General features: G+C 41.5%; 1 protein-coding gene across 1 annotated transcript in view; it reads left to right on the top strand.

The window, feature by feature from the left end:
• Positions 1–21,108, top strand: part of rsrc1 (arginine/serine-rich coiled-coil 1) — a 200,478-nt gene that overhangs the window by 36,376 nt on the left and 142,994 nt on the right. The window contains exon 4 of the mRNA XM_084063809.1: positions 14,272–14,457. Within this exon, the coding sequence (XP_083919935.1) occupies positions 14,272–14,457 (186 nt within the window). The remainder of the gene's footprint in view (positions 1–14,271; positions 14,458–21,108) is intronic.

Below are 21,108 nucleotides of genomic sequence, written 5' to 3'. Positions count from 1 at the left end.
CGTCGGGAGGAACAGCTGTTTTGCACGTCTTTTGGCAGCAGGAAATGCACAGTGCCTTCACTCACAAGGTGCTTTTTTAGAGAGAGAGAAAAAGAGAAAAAAAAAAAAAACATTGAGATGAGCAGAAAAAAGGGAAGTTGACTTTTAACCCATTTCATCCGGGAACGTGTCCGTGTCATTTTTGGCTATTAAAAAATAGCAGATATACAAGCTCAAATCCTGAAAACGTGTGCAAATCTTTTAATATATAAATATGTTTTTAAAGTGAACATTTTTAACTCAAATCTTTGCTTGTGGAACAACACATTTTGAGATGGGGGTCCGCGGCCAAATACATATAATTTTGGGGGTCCTTGACATGAAAAACGTTTGAGAACCACTGATATAAAAACTCTTCTCTTCTTTTCAAAAAACTGTTTTAGAAGACATTCGTAGAATCCCCCAGAAGCAAAGATTTTAGTTAAAAATGTTCGCTTTAAAAACACAAATTTGCACAAATTATTCACATTTTAAAAAGAAAATAGCCGAATCTTAAAATGACACGGATGCCTTCCCGGTCTTAATGGGTTAACTTGAATGGTGGAAAGCTCGGCGCGGCACGCCGCTGTCTGTGAGCTCCGTCTCTGGAAAGAACTCGGCAGGGAACGAGGCTTTAATGAAGTTCCTCAAATATGGGCTTCTCCTCACTTTCAATGGGACCGTTTTTTCTCTTTCAATCTGTCTCATTGCTTGTGAATGTCGTCAGTCAAGATTCTGTTTGTAGTGCTGGGCCATGTGTCCATGTGTAGTGTGTGTGTGTGTGTGTGTGTGTGTGTGTGTGTGTGTGTGTACTTGTATAACTATACTTGTGCGGGACATTTGTCCCCACAAGTATAGGAGAATTTGAGAAATAGACTTTGTGAGGACAGTTTTTACTGGGGCCTCACAACATAAATGGTTGTTTTTGTGTTTAAAGAGTTAGGCTTACAATTAAGATTTAATTGTATTAATTAATTTAATTAATTAAGATTCAGTTTGGGGTTTAGGGTTAGGATCATGCATTAGTTTAGGTTTGATTAGGCGTTGGGTTCAGGGTTTAGGGTTGAAGGTTATGCCTGATTCATAGTTAGTTGCGTGCTGGTGTTACACGTCGAAAGGAGCCAATCTAGAAGCTGTGTGAGCTCGTAGATTGGCCATTTCCGGCTTTAGTTAAAGGCTTAAGAATTGCTTATAGTTTTTAACCTATTCAATCACTTTGTCCAAATCTTTGAATATTTATTTTTTTAAGCAAACATTTGTAACTCAAATCTTTGCTTCTGATGGGGGTCCCTGGAACAAAACAGTTTGAGATGTGGCCAAATACATATCATTTTGGGTGGTCCTTGACATGAGAAAAGTTTGAGAACTACTGATATTATAGCGACATTTGCAGAATCAAAATGTAGATAGACATGAGATATAGATATGAATTCAACATTTTCGCTATGAAATATATATATATATTATATATGTAATACAAATTTTCAGGATTTTTCCCCAAAAATTGCATACCTGCTATTTTTCAATAGCCCAAAGTATAAAGTAATGGTTCTATCAAAAAAAAATGTAATGACACGTTATGCGTTCCTGGATTGAATGGGTTAAATGGCACTGAAAAACATTGCTGTCCTATAATGTTGACGTCCTCATGAGTATAGTAATACAAACACGTGTGTGTTTGGGCTGTAGGGTTTGCCTTGCTTCTAGATGGGTGTTGGTGGCAGTGAGGGAGGAGAGTTCTCATGCAAGGCTGCAGATGATCATTGCACACATAAAGAATTGATGAAAAGTGTTTAGTCCTGTACTTTTTTTTGCGTTGCGTGCACTCTAGTCTACGAAGTGACAAAGTACTTATAAATAGTCAGACAGATTGGATTGAACAACAAAATAGAAATAACGTAATAAGTACAAAATTGGTATTGGCAGCCGATACCGATAACAGATTTAGTTTTCATCTGTTTCAAAATAGATAATTATGCACATTGTTGATACAAATGTTAATTATCCAGTATAATTCATGTATTTTGAATGCATAAAACCAAATAACAGCGCTTAAAGGGCTTGAAATGCAAAATATGGTAAAGAAATAAAATATCCATGCCTGTCCGGATCTCCGGGAATGAAAGGCATGTGCGCCTCAGATGACTTTTAGGGTACTGAGTTCGCTACATTAGTTATGGGTTATCGGAATCTTCAAGAGAGAGAGAGAGAGAGAAAATAAAATTGGTTGATTTCAGCCTATCAGTCTTCCTGTTCTCCAAAATATGGTAGGTGTAAACATGCAGGTGTACTGTAATTCATCTTAGATGGGTTAACGTGGTTTTAATTGTGAGCTCCACCGACGTATCGACACATTATTTAAAGCTACAATATGTAAACTTTCTTCTCCTGCCCTGGATTTGAACCCGGTTTCCTGCGCAAGTGCTGAAATACCATTGAGCTAATAGCGCTAATATTGACCATCAGGTCAAAATCTGTGTCAGATCCTGTGTCTAGGTGAGACATGACCTTTGACACGATCAAAATGTTTCAATAGAAGAGCAGGGAGACAAAATACAACCACCCCAATGTTATAAGTTATATTGTATTATTAACTCATTGAGTACCATTCACGTGTTTCACGTGTTTTACCGCTATGGTGCAACATGCCAATCACGTGTTGCACGTGTTTTTTTTTTTGTTTTTTTTTTTTTAAATGTTCAGAACCTAAGATATCATTATCTGAAGATTTACAGCTCCATCCACTCCTTGTTTAACTTATAACTGAAAAAGGCTGTATCTCGCTTCCTAAGCACTTTTTTTTTACTTTGAAAAAAAAAATCGCACTGGCCAGAAATAGCCAGAAATAATTATGGCACGCAGTGAGTTAACACGCTCTACCATACAGATTGGACACCATTACATGTTATTCATTAAAAAAAAGTTACATGGTGGATCTTTAACTATGTGGTATCAGTAATTATGCAGCTGATGTGTCTCTGATTTTTACCCGCTTTGAACCCCAACATCTGGCATCGCTCGTGGCTCTACGTCAGGGGTAGGCGACCTTAGGCACGGGTGCCAACATCGGCACAGGGGAGGGTGATCATGATCACTGGCACACTGGCATAAGTGTGTGAGAGAGAGGTTTTTTCTTTTAACCCATTAAGACCTGGAACTGTGTCATTTTTAGATTTGAGCTAAAAAGCATTATTTTACACTTTGGGCTATTCAAAAATAGCAGATATACAAGCTCATAGCGCTACGTGCTTGTAGATCTGCTATTTTTGAAAAAACGTTAAAATGTGTGCAAATCTTTGAATATATATATTTTTACAGCGAACATTTTTAACTCAAATCTTTGCTTCTGGGGGTCCCTGGAACAAAATATTTTGATGGGGGTCCGCGGTCAAATACATATCATTTTGGGCGTCCTTGACATGAAAAAGATTGAGAACCACTGATATAGAAACATACGTTTTTTAGAAAACTGTTGAGATTTAGGAGACATGTAGAATCGGCTTCAGGTCTCAATGGGTTAGAATTGAATAAGATCAGTCAGTTAAATTAAGTCCCCTCACATCTATATACGAATCACATCCTGCACATAATTCTATATACAAATCACATCCTGCACATAATTCTACATTCATTCAAACTGACCCCTGCTCTGCATTTTCTCATTGTGGCCTGTAGTGGCAGCAGGTCCAGTGTAGGGTGTTGTGGGTGAGAGAGAGAGAGAGAGAGAGAGAGAGAGAGAGAGAGAGAGTGGTCAGACAGAGGCGGCTGTCGCCAGCAGTCCCCATACTGAAATGTGATCGGTTTGCTGTTACAGAGACATTAATCACCGCTGGCCCGCGCTGGCCCTAATGGACTCAGACTCTGGTCACCACATCACTTACAACGCCATTTCTTTCCTGGGTCCCCAGCAAGTTATAAACAGTATGCGGGTGATTTCTGCCATAGGCTAAAATAAGATATCGTCTCTGTCATGTTGGAAACCTCATATGTCCAAAAAAAAACCCTTACTTTTCAGGATTCAAAAACGGCAAAAGTAGCAGATCGATTCGAGCTTGTGGATCTGCTACTAAAACGGAAAAACACATAACGTTAGAACAGGGGTCTTCAACGTTTTCAGGCCAAGGACCCCCTAGCTGAGTGAGAGATGAAGCAGGGGACCCCCTCTATATTGTATAAAATGGTGTTTCAGATTAAACTTTTTTGGTTTACTTGGTCTGCTCTTTTTTCGCTCTACACGAAGCGTCTTTGCCAAAAAGTAGCACATCTACAAGCTCACAACGCCTCGCGCTGCGAGGCGTTGTGAGCTTGTAGATCTGCTATTTTTTGGCTACAGTTTTCCTCAGAAAAAGGGATGCTAGGGTTCAAGTGGTTAAGGTAAAAAAAATAATCCTATCACACAAAGATTTTGGCGGACCCCCTGTAGTAACTCTGAGGACCCCCTAGGGGTCCCGGACCCCCTGTTGAAGACCCCTGCGTTAGAGTATAGAGATAAGAGGTTTCTGCCCGACAGAGACGATATGTGGTTGTCCGGTGAAGTGTGGGTGGGGGGCTGGGGGGGGGGGAAGACAGCAGGGGATGAATGAGAACGTCCCTCATAGTCCATCATCAACTGGTGGAATGTTGGAAAGATGAGTAAAAGGGAACGAGCAAAGCAGTGTGTGTGTGTGGGTGCATGTGTGTGTGTATTACTTGTATTACTATAATTGTGAGGGCCAAATGCCCCCCCCCCCACTCCACAAGTATAGTATATTTTGAGAAATTTGACATTTTTGACAACACTATACTGGTTCTCACAAGAGAAATGGTTGCTCTATGGTTAAAAAGCATTTAGAGGTTAGGTTTACGGGTTGAGGTTATAGGGGTGCTTGATATGCTTGATTTATACTTAGTTGCACACCCAGTGTCGCAAACTGAAAATAGATCTACAAGCTCACAGTGCGTCGCCGCACTACGCGTTGCAAGCTTGTAGATTGGCAAATTCTGGTAAAATTCAGAAAAATTGCCGTTTATAAAATTGGCATCCTAAAATGTCCTCACAAGCATAGTAATACAAATGTGTGTGTGTGTGTGTGTGTGTGTGTGTGTGTGTGTGTGTGTGTGTGTGTGTGTGTGTGTGTGTGTGTGTGTGTGTGTGTGTGTGTGTGTGTGTGTGTGTGTGTGTGTGTGTGTGTGTGTATTTGTGTGTATATGTGTGTGCTGCTCCAGGGAGGGGTATAGTAGCTCATGCCTACATCCCCAAGCCTACGTACCAGGAATAATGATTTAACTCCGGCTCGAATTCCAGTGGAGACGTTCGCCCTGAATCCAACACTAGTGGTATCATGTGGCTGCCATTAACGTCCAATTTTCAATGAAAACCGTGTTTAGCAGAAATAGAATACAGACTGATAAGGGCAACACACCATCCAGCTTCACACCCGGCCACATAATTACCCCAATAGGTCCGTGGCGAGGGGATCATATCCTGCCGCACACTGGGGGGTCAGCGGCCGATAAGCCTCAGCCCAGCTCCCAACATGCAGCGTAATTACTCTATTGATAATTCACCGGTGAAAATGGCCCCAGCCAATTGCAGAGCTCCGATTTAATGGATTGGGAAAGCGAAAGGAGGGAGGGGGAGGGAGGGGGAGGGCGGGAAGGCGCTGGTGGAGGAAGAGGGGGGAGAGAGAGGGGTGGGGGGGTGTCTGACGAAGGCCCCCTTTTAATAGAAATGAAAATATGTTTAGGCCATAGGGGGACCCATTTTCCCTCGAGATAATAAGGCGGCGCGAAAATGTAAAGCAGCGGAGGACTTGGCATGGGGTCCGACTGTGTCTGTTTATCTTGTGTGGTGTCCTGCATTAGGCCATTTATCCGCTGCCTCAAATTAGCTAATCATTCTCCAAGGGGAAGGACTTGGTCAGGAAATTGACATCTAGCAGCATAGACCTCACTCTATTAACTACAGTAAATTTAATTTGCCTGCACACCCCCCAGAAGTGCACTGTTTTTCTCTGCCTTCTGAGAGAGACAGCGAGAGAGAGAGAGAGAGAGAGAGAGTGTGAGAGAGGGAGAAGGGGAGAAAAACAGAGAGAGAGAGAGAGAGAGAGAGAGAGAGAGAGAGAGGCTGTGTTTATTACATCTGCTGCTCCTGGCCACAAGTCGCTTGGCTACAAATATAAGGCCAGGGCCTGGAACACTGCTGTGACTGTCTCCTATTTCTGCACACATGTAGTGTTGATTACAAACATATGCACGCGCTGTCAGCAGCACACATACATACAGTGCAGTGCGTTGGCTCGTACCAACGCACTGTGTCTGGGCCAATGATGGATGTTGTCACACTCAGAGACTCTTACCAGAGACTCGATCCCCGCCTAAATAAATGCCAATGGGTTTGTGTGCCCCCACACTTATCGATCACATCGCTATCACTGACCACCAGAGCAGTCGGCTGGGAAACCTCATATGTCCAAAATAATTTACTTTCAGGATTCAAAAGAAGAAATAGCTTTAAAAAAATAGCAGATTTACAAGCTCACGACACGCCACATCTATTTTTGCTACTTTTGTGTGACGCTGTAGTATGACGAAGTAGGGCATTCATTTACGAAAAAAACATTCAAATATGGCATTGGAGATACGAGGTCTACTGCCCGACGGTTTGATATTGTCATAGGCTTTTAACAACCAACTAGGCTTCAGTCAGAAACTGAAAACCAGGTTTACAAACATCAACATTATTTCGGACGACACTCTCATTACAGACGAGCTGGATGTGGTTAATCGCTTAAACATCATCTTTACAACCATAGCCACAACACTGGTTAACAAACTGCCCTCCCACTCCGGGAAAAGCACATCCAAGCATTCTACCAAAATCTAGGTGTAAGCAAAGATGATTTTGAACTCACCATGGTGACAATTAGCCTGGTAAACCCTCCCTCCGGAAATCTCATTTCCATTCGATTTCAAGAAGGAGTCTGGCATGAACGCCCATTCTGCAATATTGGGGAGTTTCCAGCGAAATCAGGACCTAACCGCGCCTATCAGCGTCGTTGCTCATCGTTCTGTGATTGACAGCTTACGTTGGCCAATCAGGTGGCGAGTTCGAGTGAGCCCGAATGAAGCCGAGTGCAGCCTGAGAGCCGCTGACAAAAGACGAACGGCAGCCATTGTTGTTTGTGCGAGTGCCGTCACTTCTTAGTTTCGTTCTTAAAACGGTCTCAAACTTCTTTTTTGAGGCACGGAATTTACTATTAACATATCGTTTGGATAGAATTTAGTTGTTTAACTTCATATATGTGGTCAATTAATCATGACAGAGCCTATTTAAAAATATAAATTTAGAGAACCGGCAGGGGCGGGGAGTGACACGCATGTATCCCAATAAGGCAACCTATTTTCGGCATGGCCGTCCCAAAAGTCCCGTTGCGTCACATAGTCTGGAGCTCGTCAAAATGAACTGCTCATTGGCTGAAGGGGAAAAACGATCATTGGTTGAAGGGGTTGTCAGTCAACGGTATTACTCCCGCCCAACTCCAGCCCACAGCCAATATTGCAGAATGAGCAATCATGCCAGACTCCTTCTTGAAATCGAATGGAAATTAGATTTCCGGAGGGAGGGTTTACCAGGCTAGGTGACAATGACATGTGTTTAAAAATAATTAGCACCCTACAACAAAACAAGGCCGCTGGCCATGACAATATTCCCTCCAAATTTATCAGAGACTCAGCCGCCTCCATTGCTCCAATCATCACCCACGTAGTAAACCTCTCCATCAAACAGGGACGCTTCCCCCAAGATATCAAACGAGAGTAACTCCTCTGTACAAAAAAGGAAGCAAATTAGACCCTGGCAATTACCGCCCTATTTCTATTCTTAGTTCCATCTCGAAAGTTATGGAAAAAATAGTTTATGAACAGGTTGAAAAGTATCTTGCTGAAAAAAAAACTATTGTACAAATTCCAATCTGGCTTCAGAACATCCCATTCCACTGACTCATGCCTTCTCTATTTGAACGACCACATCAAACGTGAGGTGGACACGGGTAAATACTGCGGTATGGTCATGCTGGACCTCCAAAAGGCATTTGACAAATTCCAGATTGAAAAAGCCCTTAGCTCTGAACTCGGTAGAATCTGCACCTGGCTCGCTGATCATTACACCTGGGTAAAACTGAATCCATTCTCTTTGGGTTTTAAAATAAACGTCTGCAAGGCCGACGGCTTCACAGTAAAAGTGGGTGACAATGTGATGACAAGAAAAGAGGAAATAACCTACCTGGGTTGCATTTTAGAGGCAAATCTTTCCAGTAAAAAAATGGCAACAAATGTAATAAAAAAAGTCAACCAAAGAACAAGGTTTTTGTACAGGATCTGCTCTCTGTTCAGTAAGAATACATTGAGGACTCTAGCAGGAGCACTCATCCAATGTCACTTCGACTACGCATGCACTTCATGGTACCATAACACCACAAAGGCCTTAAAAACAAGGCTCCAGACATCCCAAAACAAACTGCTCAGGCTACTGCTTGGCCTTACATCTACAATTCATTTAACCCCTGCTCTCTTTGCTAGGGTTGGATGGCCCAGGGTAGAGGACAGAGTACAGCAGCTTGCAATGGGCTTGGTCTATCTTGTAGACTCTGCAAGATACACTACACCACAAAGACACCCATGTACCTGTCAAACTACTTCACAAGCGTCAATGACGTCCACAATCACAACACCAGAGGGAGCTCCACTAATCACGTTCAACCCAGATTTGGCTCTAACAAGGGATTACATTCGTTCTACTGCTATGCCACAAAAATGTGGAATGCCCTACCAAACCGCTCTAAAAGAGCACTTACAGGTGGCTGCAATTCGGAACTGGCCCCTGTAAAAAGTCAAAGCCCCCCCAAACTGTTTACTGTATACATTTTTTTTTCTTGATTTCTACAAAATGTTTTTGCATAGTAGTGTATATTTGTCTGCCATTAAATGTTTTGATGAATTGAGTACAAAGGACCCCAATGGAAACAAGCCATAGTGCTTTCTTGGGTTTAAAATCCTCTTAACATACCTTGTATTGAACTGTGCTTGTCTTTGCAAACTGTTGATGTGTTTGTTGTTGTGTTTAATTGAAAACATTACACAGCATGTCTTTAAAGGGGGACGAATCCCTTGGCTGCAGCTGCGTTGCTTAAGAGCCTGCCATGATTTTAACCTGCTGTCATTTTGAACCTGAACTGGAAACAAACTACAAAATCAGCCTAGGCGGCTCAAGAGGTTAACCTCAGTAAACACGCAAAGCCAAATGTCATTTTTTGGAGAAGACCGCTGTCACGTCAAGTGAAAATCACGTTTCATAATGGTCATTTTAGAGATGATGGTATACCAGAAGCAGCTGCTTTCCCTGTGGTTACAGAGTGCCACATGTTGAGAACTGTTCCACTGCGGCAGTGGTGGTAAAAGTACTCTCTTTTTTTTTTACTTAAGTAAAAGTATCAATACTGCAATGTAGAAATACTCTGTTACAAGTAAAAGTACGGAATAAATCATTTAAATCATTAAAAGTACAAAAGTATTGGTATCAAAATGTACTTAAAGTACCAAAAGTAGAAAGTACTCATTATGCAGAATGTCCCATTTAACACGTTTTCAAATAAATAGAACGTATAAAAATCTTTGGAGAATAGCAGATCTACAAGCTCTCAATGCGTCACAGATCGGCTATTTTCAAATGGTCGAAATGTATATAGGGATGAAATGGTTAATGTATGTTTTTAATAATATTCAAAATCTACAAAGTAACTACCGGTAGTAACTACAGTGTTCAAATAATTGTAGTGGAGTAAAAGTATAATATTTACCTCTGAGATGTAGTGGAGTAGAAGTAAAGGCACTGAAAATTGGAAATGCTCCAGTAGTAAAAAAAGTAAAAATACCTCAAAAGTGTACTTAAGTACAGTAAATGTAAAAGTAAATTTGAGTAAATGACTGTACTTAGTTACCTCGCAGTGGTGGAAAGTAACTAAGTAAACTCAATACTTAGTCTTAATTTTGAGGTACTCTCAATTAACTTTTTAGATACTTTATATTTCTGAGAGGCACATTTACTCCCCTACACTTTGTAATTTTTTGTTTCTAGTCACTTTGCTGATTTAGAGTATTGATACAAAACATACATTAACCACTTAAGTCCGATTTTATACTTTGGCATTGCGATGCGTTGTGAGGTTGTACTTGTAGATCTACTATTTTCTAAAACGAGAGACAAATCAGTGTATTTTTTTTTTGACTTTACTAGTACCGCAAATAGGAAACACACTCTAATTTATGTTTCGACGCTCGCCACAAATAACACATTTTCAAGCAAAAAAAACAAGCAAGTAGCTGTCCGTGTGGTAGTAGCTGTCCGTGTGGTGTCGGGAAGTACAGTATAGTGCAAGTGGAAAGTTAGGAGTTGAATTCTGAACAAAACATATATATATATATATATATATATATATATATATATATATATATATATATATATATATATATATAGTCAGGTAGCTCTCATGCACATCCAGGGTAGAGGTGCTGGTTTGGCAAGATAATGCATATAAGAAAGAAAAACATTCCCACTGCTTCTCTTAGGAAGGGACCGTACACTCCAATGACGATGGGCAGGACTCAGACTCGGTTAATGCTTCATTTTTGCTTTATTCGCACGACGCGCTTTCCCATGTTGGCTTCATCAGGTGCATCAGGTGTGAAGCCAACACGGCGAAACGCGTCTGTAAACTTGTGATATGTCCATGGATTAAAGTTCTCAGTCAGACTGATTTCAGTCATTTGGATTCCATAGAAGCCAGCTGACAGCTCACAATACGTCACACTGTGAGCTTGTGGATTGGCTATTTGTAGTTATTTCAAGATGAAAGAGTATTTAAAGTGATCAAACTAGCAGTAGACTGCATGCTCAGAAGCATCTCCCATAAACCAATTGGTCTGGGAAATTTCATAAAGGCAAAAGGTTAAAGCCTCAATTTGTAATTTCTTCAACTGGTTGGCTGTATGCAGAACAACAAGAACATATAGGTTTAGATTAATACCTAAACATCATAACTCTACGTATTGTGCTAATAGTTTTTGGAAACGGAGCACTAGTGTTCAGGACTCCTTTCACTGCCGTTTCACAGATCAGGACTTGACCTGGCAAAAGGTTTCAGTCATGAGATTTTCTTTTGCTTTATACCAGTGGTCCGGGGACCACCAGTGGTCCTTGAGGGGGTTCCAGGTGGTCCCCCAGCTAAATGATGGAGAGTTGGTAACCCCAATACAAAGTTGGTAACCCCAATACTTGAACTAGAGCCGACTGATGTATCAGTCTGGTCCATATATCGGTAATTATTTGAATTTAAAAATATATATTTTGTTTAAAAAGTGATTCAGTCGATGCCCGACTTCTCCCACCCCAATACTAAGTAAAAATACAGGTCCATTTGGTTTCATTTTACACTCCCAAGAGTTAAATTATTGTTAAACATCTGCATTACTTAATTAAAGTTATTGTTATTTTGATCAACGTTTGCCTGTTATCTCTCCTGATACCACATCAATACAGCATGGAATTGTGGACAAAATCGTAACCAACGTCTGAGAGGCTAAATCTCATCAAATGGTGGTCCGTGGCTCAAATGGTGAAACAACAATGGACCTTGATATGAAAAGGGTTGAAAACCACAGCTTTATACCATGTATGTCGAATAAAGTGAAGCTGAAATAGTGCGCCGTGCTGTGATCATCACAGTAACTGATTTCAACAGTTGTCAGTGTGTTTGTTGTCTGTTGTACTGTGACAGGGCGTCGGAGGAAGATGATTAGTTTTCCATCAGGGGAGAGACAGCTTTTTGACGTCCTGAACTGCAAACTAATAAAGGGGGAGGGGGGGTACAGCTTCCGGACAGCAGGTTTGACTGTTTTTATAGACAAATCAATAAAGTGATAGATGATGGAGAATAACCGTGTCTCTGGTGATAACCTACCGGGGCTTTCACATCACTGTCTCTCTCTCCGGCATGCATCGCATCGCTCACTCTTTCTCTTTCATCCCCTCTCACTCTCACACACGCACATGCACACGCACACACACACGTTTTTTTATGATTTAACGTGTCTTGTCCGAATTAATACAAGGCATGAACCGATTACGTGCCGTTATTGTATTTTTAATAATTTGTGCCATTGTGTGTAGAAATGACAACACATGCGGGGCGTGTGTGTGTGTGTGTGTCATAAGTAATGGTGTAAATCTCACAGTGTAAATCACCTTATGACCAGAGGGCCAGTGTCAGGATCAATACTGTTCTCAGAGCCTGGTTCTAATTGGCCACATCTATACACACTGTGTGTGGGTGTGTGTGGGTGTGGGGGTGGGTGGGTGGGTGGGTCGGCGGGCGCAAATCTAGTTGTATTCAAGCAAGAGCCTGAATGATGCCAGATATACCAATCCTGATTTTAGATAAATCTTCTTATCAATTCGAAAAACTAAAACACAAATAACTTTTTGATAGATACTTTTTTTTTTTCAAAGATAGCTTATCTACAACGCAATGTGTTAGCTAATAGCTATTTTTGAAAATGTTTTCTCCCACCTATAATGGTATTCCTCAAATTGAAACCAAGTTGAAAGTGGTAAAAAAAAAAAGAAGTCGGGCATCGACTGAATCATTTTTTATTCAAAATATATATTTTTTTAATTCAAATAATTACTGATATATGGACCAGACTGATACATCAGGGAGAAAACAATGTTGCACATTAAGCTAATTATCTGGGGACCCCCCCAAATAATTTGGGAGACTCCCTAGGGGGGTCCCTATCTCCAGTTTGGGAACCACTGCTGCAGATACAGGTGTGTGGGTGGTGGTCTGGCCAGACCCTCGCCCCCGTCCAGCCCTTGAACCATAAATGTCATCCCTGGCTTTGCTACAGTTCACTGTCCTATAAAGCCAGACACTACAGGACCAGGAAACTAATCTACAATGTCATAAAGATCAAAAATCAAATCAAATAAATAAATAAAAGGACAGTGAAATGGAGCCGGGGCTGTGTGGGTGCATACTGCAGATTGTTTATTTGAGCTTGTCCCAATCCATGAGCTATATTTCAGAGTGTGGCAGGGCACACAACATTCTTAAGCAGAGAAATATGTCCCCGCCATAAAATTAGAGGGAAAAAAAGAGGAAAATCTAAATTCAGCCTAAACAAAGACTCAGACCCACGTAGATATAATGAGCATGATATACTAAACACGACTTGCGGGCAGCAGCATTATTTGACCGTTTTCAGTCAAACAAGTATTTCATTTTAATAAACAAACTGTTAGATTGACTTAAAAGAAAAGTTAAAATTAGTTGATAAATTAGGAAAAAAGTTAATGAACTGTTAAGTTGTTCAGTTCTCTCTTTATTGTTGGCCCAGAGGGCAATTAGTTTGCAGCAACAAGACAAAAAGGAATAGAAATACAGTTTCTGTTAGAACCAACAGAAACAACACATACAATCCGGGGACACGCATACAAACTTAAGCATGCGTACCCAACTTATAACTGTAACACTTCTGTGTGTGTACTGTATATGTCAAATACGTATTCTCCTGCCTGGTAATCTATTTAGCAGTTTGATAGCTGAAGGGATCGATGAGAGTTTTTTTATCTTGGGTAATCTGACCCTGAGGGGAGTGCACTGGTCACTAATGGGGTTCAGTGTATTTCTGGTTTTAAGATTGAAGCTATAAATCCAACCATTCATTGAAAACAACAACCTAAAACAGACTTGTATAACATTTGTCATCCAAGGTCTTTTTGGCTCGAGACAGAACAGCTGCTGCTGACGTTGTTGTGTGTGTTTATCAATGATGAAGAATGAAAAAATCTACTTAAGTTACAGTATTTATTTATGAATGAAGAAAACAATCAAATCAACTCCCTAAAAAGCCAAAGTGCAATAACTACGCAAATAATTTAACCAATAAAAGGGTTTAAAAGTGTTTCAGCTGGCCAGCAAAATGGGTTATCGGCATATAAGGGATATTACAGTTATTCTATATCTGTTCTTGAGGTACAGTAATTGTTTATCCCCCACAATCACAAAGGCAAATTTGACCTTTGGGATACACAAATAAGTCAGTATGTCCAAAAACTTTGGCTTAGTAGGACAATTTATTTCTTACATTCAGTAGTTAACGCCTCCCCAGTAATGTGCATTTCAGTGATGCATGTTTTGTCTTGATGACTTCCAGGTCTCACTCTCGGAGCAGACGCAATCGCAGCCACAGCCACAAGAGGAGTCACAGCAGAGAGCGAGACCGGAGCCGACGCCGCAAGGCCCGTGACAAGGACAGAGAGAGAGGCAAGGACAAGGAGCGAGCACGAGATCAGGACACCAAGGACAAGAGTAAAGACAAGGACAGAGCAGAGAAGAAATCGTAAGTAACAAGGATGGAGGGGGTCTTGGGGCGCTTACACACACTTAACACATACTTCACCTCAGACGCACCACACACACACACACACACACACACACACACACACACACACACACACACACACACACACACACACACACACACACACACACACACACACACACACACACGGAAATATCATCAAAGCGTATTGGTACACAGAAGCACAAAACGAGTAAAGTCCAAGTATGAATGTCGAGTTAAAGGCGGAACGTGGTCTCTGCTCCTCTGTCCCTTCATCCATCAATCCACCCTTCTGTCCATCTCTCCATCCATCTTCTGTCAACCTCTCTCCCTTGTTCTTAATTCCCTGTGCAGTCAGATACTAATGCTGCGTTCACACACAAGCCCCGACAAAAGCTACAAAACCACTCAAGTTTGGTCAGCTACACTGTTACCGATTCGCTTTTTTTAATTTATTGGCTTCTTCCTTTTCTTGCACAATAACTTGTTTTCTTTTGATATGTATTGTTTACATTTTTTATTACAATGTGCTAATAAACTCAACTAAAGGCTTGGGTTGAAAAGAACATTACAAGCAGGAACCGTGTGGTGAGAGAAGGTGAGAAATGGTGAAACAAAAACATATGATTGATTGCCAATTCTCCGCGTCATTGGAGCTCTGAAAAAAGTTAAAACCATCTAAACTTTTTTGTAGCTTGTAACCCAGTGACAAGCGAGGGCCGTCAGTTTGTTGCTGTTGCTGTTTCATGCTGTTGGAAAGTGAAAATAGCTTGTAGCCTGTCGCTTTGTCGCTGCTAGTGTGAACACAGAATCGGGCCCGTTTTGTGTCACAATGTGGCATCGTTCCCTGTTGTGAGACGAGATGCCCTAATGACATAGGAAGGAGCAATGTAGATGATGTGGCCTGCTGCTTCGGTGCAATTGTCAGAGAACGTTGATGGTCACTCGATGGCTTTATCCGTTCTTCTCACCCTGCCGGCCCAGGTGCAATATGTCTGGAAACATAATCTGATCCGTATGCACCTCCGCTGACTCTGAGCAGGCCTACGAATAAACAACAAAACAATATCGACTTATGCAGGTGGGGGAATGTTGGCAAAATAATGTGTGATGACCTCACTTTTGTCAAAGGTTGTAATAATACACAAACAACAGGTTCCAACTGTAAGCCTCCCATAGCTGAAGGTTCCTCCAGCGCGGGTCTAACTACCTTAGAGGTCTCTCACACTGTCGCTATCCAGAATAAAAGCTCTAACTCCCGCCCCCCCCTGTGCGGCACGCTGTAATGCGATTGGTGGCCACCGTAATGTGATTGTGGGCCAATTGTTTGTCTGTCATATTGAATGCTGCAGATGTGTGGGTGTCCGACAGTGGAGAGTGGTAATGTGCTACCTGAGATCCGGTCGGACAACTTCGGACAGACTGCATCAATATGGACTAGGCTATATTTAGGGCTAATGGTTTTTATACATTTAACAGATGGTTGAAGAATAAATTAGTACCTTTTTTTATTTAATATCAGTGAATTTCAGTGATTAATAATTCTTTCACATTATGCCAAACACCTTGTACTTGAAATATAAGTGGGTACAAGTCTTTCATTTTATAGTTATGTTTTGGGCTTAATTGAGCATTATTTATTTGATAGTCACAGTTGAGACAGACAGGAAACATGAAACGAGAGAGGAGGAGTAACACGTAGCAAATGGCTCCGGCAGGCTGGCTGGGAATCACACTGGCGACTTACTCTCGGGGGCAGCCAATTCCTCATTTAGTAAGCTTCTCTGTGCGATAGTTTGTTTAACATTAATTAAACCTTTGTGTAACATTAATTTCAGTACGGAAATCAATTTGCAGGAACTTTACATTTGTTGAGATGGGTATTTTAAGCTATATTTAGCCTTTTACCCCTTTTTCTCCCCAATTTAGTCTTTATAATGAATTAATAATGAATTGCATTTTTATAGCGCTTTTCCAAGTGCTCAAAGCGCTTTACAATGGTTCATTCATTCATACAGGTGGGGGACATTGGGAGGTGGAGCGGCGAACAGTCGACGCCAGCGTCCCCACTTTTCCCACATTCACACACCAATGGTGGCAAGCGAGCGCCGACCGAATCATTGGAGGCAATGTAGGGTTCAGTGTCTTGCCCAGGGACACTTCGACATGTGGTCAGGAGAAGCCGGGATTCGAACCGCCGACCCACGGATCATTGGACGACCTGCTCTACCTCCTGAGCCACAGCCGCCCTATGCAAATTTTCAGTGAGGAGCTCCCAACCGAAGGACGTAGAGCGGACCAATTGTATTCGTGTAGACGCTCAACAAAGCCGGATGCGCCACGGTGGATTCGAACTCACAACCTCCGCGGTGGTAGGCAGGCTCTTTATCACTACGCCACCCGAGTGTTAATGCAGTCTAGTTTTAGTTGTAGCTTGCCTATTTTTTAACGACGACAACACAGAGCTGTAGATGAATTGGTGTCATCTTTAATCATGGTCATCAATTAATCTTGGATGGATACGCAAGAAAATAATCAGTCTGGAATCTGTTATGGTTGATTCTTCAAGGCCAATGAGCCAAGTTGAATAGACAGAAGGACTAAAACAGCGTGGGTACCCAGTAGGGCTGTGAATCGTCTGCTATCTCACGATTCGATTGGGGTCACGATTCTCATTCAAAAATGATTCCCAATCAGTTTAATCCAAATTATTATATTGTTTTCATCTTGACTTTAACAACCAAGTGTAGCCTAGTTATTTCCGACAGCTCAAACAAAAAAATATATAATACCAGAGAGGGTTGTGTTACAATTCTTGGCTTTGATGGAATCTTAGATTAGGTGTAGTTCTATTTGATGCAGAAACACAACATAATTGCTTTGATGCAAGTAACATTAACGAGCGCCAACGAGCATGAACTGAAAGTGAGTGGAGTTAGTTAAAAAAAATGCCTTTGATATGACTGAAGACGTGATAATGTTTACTGTGATTATGATAAGCTTACATTTCATATAAACACTATAGAGTAAAAACTCCTGTTACTTAAAAAAAAAGATTTAAAAATCGATTTTTGGAAATTGTGAATCGATTCTGATTTGTTGATAATAAGAATCGCGATTCTTACATTAATCGATTTTTTCCAACACCCATGGTACCCAGTGGCTCAATCTTCTAACAGGAAGGTATTATGTTGAGTACATATTATCCACACGTTTGGGTTAATTACCAGAATATGAATGAAAGTTCCATATATGCAGTACTGGTATTTTGTGTACATAACAGTCCATTTTGACGCAGGATTTATTCATAACAGACAAAGAGTATGAAATCTCAGTGGGTGAGCAAAGACACAGTTATTTATTTGAATGGAAGGGGACTGTATTATTTATTTGCAGCTATTACACATTGCCTTTATTTCTTCGATCAGTATCAGTGCAAACAAATAAAAGTAACACAGTGAAAATGGAAGGCCATGCAGCTTATATATGTCTTTATTTTCTTATTAAGACTTCAATATCCTTTAGAACTGATAGGAATCTCTCTACCTTTATCTCTGACCTCGCTTTAGTGTGCGTGTGCGTGTGCGTGTGTGTGTGTGTGTGTGTGTGTGTGTGTGTGTGTGTGTGTGTGTGTGTGTGTGTGTGTGTGTGTGTGTGTGTGTGTGTGTGTGTGTGTGTGTGTGTGTGTGTGTGTGTGTGTGTGTGTGTGTGCGTGTGGCAGCTTCTATTTAATTAACCACTTAAAGCTTGCTCGTGTGACAAATTGCAAAAAATAGCTGATCTACAAGCTCATTACATACTGTACGCGAAACGTTGTGAGCTTGTAGATCTGTTTTTTTAATTTACATTTTTGAACATTTTGGAAAGTTTCTGCCCAAAATAGGAGGTTGAAAGTGATTAAAATGTCTTTCTCTCTAAATCTGCATTGACTCAATGACAGGCCAGTTTTTTGTGTGTAGCATTATCCACACCCGAATGCCATCAGACCTGAATGTGACTTCTAACTGGAGTTTAGCTGCCTCTCAGCCTGACAAGCACTACTTTTAGCTCAAGACAGGTAGAGGGAACAGAATGTTTTGGTCTTATGTAAAACAATGCAGTCTTGTCTTCTGTCTGTCTCCCTGACAAATCACTCCTCTCCTCTCCTTCCATCTCCTCTTCCTCTCCTCTCCTCTTCCACACACACACACACACACACACACACACACACACACACACACACACACACACACACAGTTGGCTCCCTTCTCTCATTTACATCCAGGTTGCGCGAGAGGGGGGGTGGGGTGGGTGGGGTGGGAGGGGGGTTAAGGAAGGGGCTTTTTTAGAGTCTGTCAGGATGAAAGAGGGGCCCCCTCACAGGAGCACGCTGACACACACTTTGTGTGTGTGTGTGTGTGTGTGGGGTGTTGTCGTCATTAAACATTTAACACACTGCTCTGGTATGACAGCAGGCAGCGTGGTGCTCTGGCTGCATGTTTTCATGCAACATTTATTGAAAAAGACGAGACGTTGTTAAGAGATCTTGTTGCCTTTCACCCATGGCAAAGGCTAAGTGGCTGATTGTAGGGCTGCTAGCGTGTGTGTGTATGTCTGTGTGTGTGCGTGTGTGTGTGTGTGTGTGCGTGAGTTTACTCTGCCGCATCTATAGGGTCGGAGGTCATCTTTGCTCTGTGTAATTCTCTGGGTCTGTGTTTATAGAGAAATCCAACTTGTGTCACGTAAATCAGCAATGTTTGCTTTTTTGTTTTGTTATGTATAAGATTTGCTCCATTGTCCACTTAAGCCCCCCCCCTTGGGTACCCAGTAGGGCTGTGAATCGTCTGCTATCTCACGATTCGATTGGGGTCACGATTCTCATTCAAAGATTATTCCCAATCAGTTTAATCCAAATTATTATATTGTTTTCATCTTGACTTTAACAACCAAGTGTAGCCTAGTTATTTCCGACAGCTCAAACAAAAAAATATATAATACCAGAGAGGGTTGTGTTACAATTCTTGGCTTTGATGGAATCTTAGATTAGGTGTAGTTCTATTTGATGCAGAAACACAACATAATTGCTTTAATGCAAGTAACATTAACGAGCGCCAACGAGCATGAACTGAAAGTGAGTGGAGTTAGTTAAAAAAAATGCCTTTAATATGAAAAGACGTTGTTTACTGTGATTATGATAAGCTTACATTTCATATAAACACTATAGAGTAAAAACTCCTGTAACTTAAAAAGAAATTATTTAAAAAATCGATTTTTGGAAATTGTGAATCGATTCTCATTCGTTGATAATAAGAATCGCGGGTCTGTGTTTATAGAGAAATCCAACTTGTGTCACGTAAATCAGCAATGTTTGCTTTTTTGTTTTGTTCTGTATAAGATTTGCTCCATTGTCCAATGAGTTGTGGAAATAGCCAACGTACGTGATGCAACACGTGAGCTTGTAGATTGGCTATATATGAAAATGTTCAATGACTCACACAAATAGGGATGCCAGGTTGAAAGTGGTTAGAGGAAATTGAGCTGTTTTAATCCATTTTAAACACGCGCGCACACACACACACACACACACACACACACACACACACACACACACACACACACACACACACACACACACACACACACACACACACACACACACACACACACACACACACACACACACACACACACACACACACACAGAGAGCAGATAGGTGTGCAGGTGGATGGAGTGGCGGGGTGATGGTGTGTGACAGGGCTCTGGCAGTGATTACCTGGCTACTCTTAGAACAACACCTTGGTCTTTTCTTCTCGCTGTTTCTCCCTTTCTCTCTCTCTCTCTCTCACACACACACACACACACACACACACACACACACACACACACACACACACACACACACACACACACACACACACACACACACACACACACACACACACCTTGCCTCTCTGCAGGCTCAAACTTTAAGAAGAATCGTCTGTGTTCAGTAGAGGAGTGTCTTCAAAGCGTTGACCTTTCCTTGCTTCTCTCCATGATGGATCAGTGAGGCCCACTGCACTGGTCTCCTCCAGACCTGCTGCTGGAACTCTGGCCAATTAGGATGAACTCTACATACATCTCTCTCTCTCTCTCTCGCTCGCTCTCTCTCACTCTCTCTCCTCTCTCCCTCTCTCTCTTCCAGCTCAGTATGAGAATGAGTGTGAGAGAACCCTGCCACTGTATTTCTGTGTCAGTCTTGTGGGCAATAGGCGGGTGGCAGCAGGGTAAAGGTCAGGCCTAGCACTCCATCATGGCAGCGGTCAATTATGTTCTGACCATGTGGGTTAGGTATAATGAGATCAGGGTTGAAGGGTCTAGTGACAACCTTATAGAAGTGCCTATTTTGATGTCTGTCTGCGATGTGCATGGATATTTCTGGAGCGAAAACAGCTCTTCTGTTTTCTGGAACACTGTTAATAGAAAAGAAAAGGTTTTGATCACTTTGACCCTGGCCTCCATATTTTGGGCAGGTCATTAAAAGCCAAACATTTTCCAAACTTCACAAAATGGCCGATCTAGAAGTTCACAATGTGTCGTGAGCTTTTTGGCTATTCGTCGTATGACCAAGAATCAAGAGGTTTTTTTTTCACTCGAAGTGCTGGTGGTGGTACCACGACTGTGCTAAC

This window comes from Gymnoscopelus microlampas (assembly GCF_963454915.1).
Source record: "Gymnoscopelus microlampas genome assembly, chromosome: 8".
Lineage (NCBI taxonomy): Eukaryota > Metazoa > Chordata > Actinopteri > Myctophiformes > Myctophidae > Gymnoscopelus > Gymnoscopelus microlampas.
This window is presented reverse-complemented; position numbering and strand designations above follow the sequence as displayed.